Source organism: Humulus lupulus, chromosome 3, assembly GCF_963169125.1.
Source record: "Humulus lupulus chromosome 3, drHumLupu1.1, whole genome shotgun sequence".
Classification (NCBI taxonomy): Eukaryota; Viridiplantae; Streptophyta; class Magnoliopsida; order Rosales; family Cannabaceae; genus Humulus; species Humulus lupulus.
In genome coordinates, this window is record NC_084795.1 from 98,164,821 (window position 1) to 98,169,489 (window position 4,669).

Here is a 4,669-nt window from a genome sequence, read left to right on the forward strand (position 1 = left end):
GAGTAGAGTGTGCGAGGAGAGAGAAGCATAAAAATTATAAACAAAAGTCCAAATAAATTCTTCACTTTTTCTGCGCCATTCGAATTATGTCAACTAGTGCTGTAGCAGGTTAAAAAGTTTGACTGAAGCGAACCCCTCTGGCTGGTTCTTCGTGAGACCTTTAAACGTTTCTTTTCCTTTGAATGCCCAACTTGGTTGAATTTTCTACGAAGAACCCGGCGCCCACGAAATAAAAAAAATAAGGTGCCTCAGACTCGGCCACTTATTTTCTCATAAACACATGCACGTGTATATATAGGGAGCTACCTTCTAAACCAGACCATCATCTCTGTTGCTTTCATTTTTGTTATAATTAACATCCTAACCTCTTCATTTATTCTTCTATGTATCTTTCTGCAAGAAAACGACCCAGCCTACATAAATAAGTATTACTCACTAGATACGAAAGGGCTTCATTTTCTTGCAAAAGTTACTAATCTACGAAGGGTGTTGTTGCATTATTAATTAACAAGTACGAAAATGAAGTTCGGAAAGGAATTTTCGAGCCAAATGGTGCCGGAATGGCAAGAAGCATACATGAACTATAATTTTCTGAAGACCCTTTTGAAAGATATCCACGATTTCAAGCATAAAAACAAGCCTCCGGCAGCCCTGCCGACGGGGCTTAAGAGGAGGCCGACCCTTTACAGATCTTTTAGTGGTCTCATACACAGACAATTCAGCACGCGCCAGTACTCGCCGGGCACCAGCCCCGACATCGAAAGCCAAACCATTCTGATTAACTCCACTAGAGAAGATGGCTCCCATGGTTACCATACTACCTTTCTTAGGACAGCAGAGGAAGGAGGAGAGTACGAGCTGGTATACTTCCGGAGGCTGGACGAGGAGTTCAACAAAGTGGACCGGTTTTACAAGTCCAAAGTGGACGAGGTGATGAAGGAAGCTTCAATGCTTAACAAGCAAATGGATGCTTTGATTGCTTTTCGAATTAAAGTTGAGAATCCGCCAGGCTGGTTCGACAGATCTGTGGAGATGACTCGTCTGGCTACTGATATTGCTTCTTCAACTGCAGTTTTGGCGTCCACCACTCCTAGTAACATTCGAGCAAGCAGTAAGTTAACAAATTTATCTGACACCATATTAGAGCCCGAAATTAATATTTATATAAATTTAGTTATGAATTGATTGTTGATTTTTCGGTTTTGTGTAACAGGACGAGTTGATTTCATGGACAAAATCGAAGAGGGAGGGTCAAATAACCCCGAGGAGCAATCTGAAGAAACGAGTGGAGATGACGATAAAGATGAGAATGAGATAGAGAAGAAGAGTGAAAGTAATGCGAGCCAAAGTGTTGAAGTTCAGCTGCCAAGGAGTGACAGGAGAGCTAGACCAGCTCCATTGGAAATTCTGGATCGCGTAACCATGAATCACACACAGGAGACTCCTCGTTCCACCATTAAAAACTTTCTTAAAGTTCCTAAGCAGACAGAGCTGACTTTCAACAGGGAGAATCTTACGAGAGTTGAAGAACAACTTAAGAAAGCTTTCGTTGAGTTTTACCAGAAGCTTAGGCTTCTAAAGAGCTTTAGGTAAAAAGAGATAGCTTTGGTGCTTGCCTTTCCTGGATTAAGTTATTGTCTTTTCTTTTAACTATCTGGCTAATCATTTTTCCATGAATTTCTCAGCTTCTTGAATACCTTGGCATTCTCAAAGATCATGAAGAAGTATGATAAGGTAATTTGCTTTACCAATAATAACAAATGTGCTTTCTAATATCATATGTTGAGCTGAAAAATTGTTCGCTTTATCTTATTACTTATATATTTGGATTATCTCACTTTCACAGATTACTTCAAGAGATGCATCAAAAGCTTACATGAGAATGGTGGACAACTCATACCTCGGCAGCTCTGATGACGTGAGAATAATCTGCATTAAGTCACATCTCTAGTGTTGAGTTTAATGTATCTGCAATTTTTTATTATTTTCCTCACTATCTGATTGTGCCTCTATATACAGATTACCAAGCTTATGGAAAGGGTTGAAGCTACATATATCAAACATTTCTCCAATGCAAACCGCAGTAAAGGCATGTCCATCTTAAGGCCAAAAGCAAAAAGAGAAACACATAGAACAACATTTTCGACTGGTAAGACTTCAATACTGTTGATTATTTAGACTATAATCCAGAACATTTTGTAGTCGATTGAATACTTATTTCATTTTCACTGATCTTTTCATATAAATATATATACTGATAATATTTATTGGATTATTATATTTATAGGTTTCTTTGCTGGCTGCACTGCTGCTCTAATATTAGCCCTTATTTTGATCATCCGTGCTCGCAATATCATGGAAGACCCAGGGAAAAATCAGTACATGGAAAACATGTTTCCCTTATATATGTAAGTTGAAGTCATGAATTAGTATTTCAAGTAACCAAAATTCTATTATTTCCTAAAAAAATATTGAAACGTTTTGTTTTGCAGATTATTTGCGTTTATTGTCATGCACATGATCATGTATGCTGCAAATGTGTACTTTTGGAGGAAATATAGAGTCAACTACTCTTTCATATTTGGATTCAAACAAGGAACAGAATTGGGCTACAGAGAAGTTCTGCTTCCCAGTTTCATTTTGTCTGCTTTAGCTCTCGGCAGTGTTCTTTCAAATCTCGACATGGAAATGGACCCAAAAACAAAAGATTACAAAGCTCTAACAGAGCTTCTCCCACTCTTGTTGCTTGTGGTAAGGGTTAATTTCATAACAACTCAACTAAAACATCTAAGCTTCATAACTATTACCACACCATGCGGTCCATGACACTATATATATTTATATATATATATATATATATACATACATACATATATATTAAAGTATCCTTATTCTGAAAAACTATTTTTTCCCACTGCAGTTAGTTACTGCGATTATGATATGTCCTTTTAACATCGTATATCGCTCAAGTCGATTATTTTTCCTCACCTGCTTGTACCACTTGCTCGTTGCTCCTCTCTACAGGGTAAGAATATTTTGTGTATCAAACTTTTGAAGTTTCTTTTCTGTAAGATTAAAGAAAGTAACTAATGTGTAAACTTTGTTCTGTTATACAGGTAACACTCCCAGATTTCTTCTTGGCTGATCAGTTAACGAGTCAGGTTCAAGCTTTAAGAAGTGTCCAATTCTACATTTGCTACTACGGTTGGGGTGACTACAAACACAGACAAACCACTTGCAAGGATCACGATGTATACAAAATTTTTCTTTTTCTTATTGCTGCTGTCCCGTACATGTCTCGTCTCCTTCAGGTAAACTTTCTCTTTTTTAGATTTCTCAATTGCGTATTGATTTCTCTCTTCAAATTGTTATTGTTATGAAATTACTAAACATTAGTCTTTTATTCTTTTTTCTTCAGTGCCTTCGTCGTTTGTACGAAGAGAAGGACGCAATGCAAGGTTACAATGGTATCAAGTACTTCTTGACAATCGTGGCAGTAAGTGTCAGAACAGCTCATAGTATCAACCATTCACTGAGTTGGAAAGTTGCTGCCTGGGTGTTTTCAGTCTCGGCGGCCATTGTTTCAACTTACTGGGACTTGGTCATCGATTGGGGCCTTCTTCAGCGTAACTCTAAGAATCGATGGCTGAGGGACAAGCTTTTAGTCCCTTACAACAGTGTATATTTTGTAGCAATTGTAAGTTGAAAGGAAATACGTAGGACTTCTTAACTCTTTCAAGAGCCTAAAAATTTCATTTATTTACTTTTACTGATGGACTTTAATTATTTGATAAATGCAGGGCATGAATGTGTTGTTGCGATTTGCTTGGCTGCAAACTGTGCTGAATTTCAAGGTCTCTTTCTTGCATACACAAACCTTAATAGCCATTGTGGCTTTGCTGGAGATCCTTCGTCGTGGCATTTGGAATTTCTTCAGGTAATTAACAAGAACATACATATATATATATATAATATTGTTTTTAGAAAGAGAAGAGAAACATGCTAGTGAGAACACTACTGGGCGTGTCTTTTAATTAACAATATAATTAGACACATAATAACTGGGTTTTGTTTGTGTTATCAGATTGGAGAATGAGCATTTGAACAACGTGGGCAAGTATCGGGCATTCAAATCAGTGCCATTACCATTCAACTATGATGAAGATGAGGACAAAGATGAGTAAAGGGTTTCACAAGTGCGATAAGGATCGAGACTAATAAAATTCAAATCATCTATGTGTCTACGTCTACAAATTGGGGCTGAAGATTTTGACTTCACTTTTGATTATACTTTTTTGTTGATCTTCTCCCCTCCTCTTTTTGGACATTGGTAGCTCCAATTACTATTCTTTCATTTGATTTTTCCACTTGTAAATGTAAATTTTTAAGCGTTCTTATAAAATAAAGTTTTATTAATCTTCACTCTGGTTTCCAAAAATAGTGAATAATATCATTACTATATACACAAGTCCTGAAGCACCATATTTGTCTTGACCTCATAATAATAGTTATACTGCGAACGACAGCTTCATCATCCTAGCCTTGAAAGGGCAATTTTGAATTCGGGTTTGTTCACCAGTCACATTTGTACTCCACGCATTGCCACCTAAACAAGGATGGTTTGTTCGCCAGTCATCTTTATTTAAGAATATTTGAAGTAATATTATTA

At 37.0% G+C, this 4,669-nt stretch overlaps 1 protein-coding gene across 1 annotated transcript; it reads left to right on the plus strand.

Annotated features, from left to right (window-relative positions):
* The first annotated feature begins 328 nt into the window (after positions 1-328).
* On the plus strand, positions 329-4,422 carry LOC133823006 (phosphate transporter PHO1 homolog 3-like). Its single transcript, XM_062255559.1, has 12 exons — positions 329-1,111; positions 1,214-1,589; positions 1,686-1,734; positions 1,847-1,918; positions 2,020-2,149; positions 2,288-2,408; positions 2,493-2,751; positions 2,921-3,025; positions 3,117-3,311; positions 3,419-3,697; positions 3,801-3,937; positions 4,085-4,422. The coding sequence occupies exons 1-12, from the start codon at positions 520-522 to the stop codon at positions 4,182-4,184; spliced, it is 2,415 nt and encodes an 804-aa protein (XP_062111543.1). The 5' UTR covers positions 329-519; the 3' UTR covers positions 4,185-4,422.
* Positions 4,423-4,669: the final 247 nt, after the last annotated feature.

Bases quoted from the DNA above. Each gene is read 5' to 3' on its own strand.
- LOC133823006 (XM_062255559.1), top strand. From the start codon at position 520: ATGAAGTTCGGAAAGGAATTTTCGAGCCAAATGGTGCCGGAATGGCAA. The intron at 1,590-1,685 runs GTAAAAAGAGAT...TGAATTTCTCAG, and splicing joins AGGCTTCTAAAGAGCTTTAG to CTTCTTGAATACCTTGGCAT. The intron at 3,938-4,084 runs GTAATTAACAAG...TTGTGTTATCAG, and splicing joins GGCATTTGGAATTTCTTCAG to ATTGGAGAATGAGCATTTGA.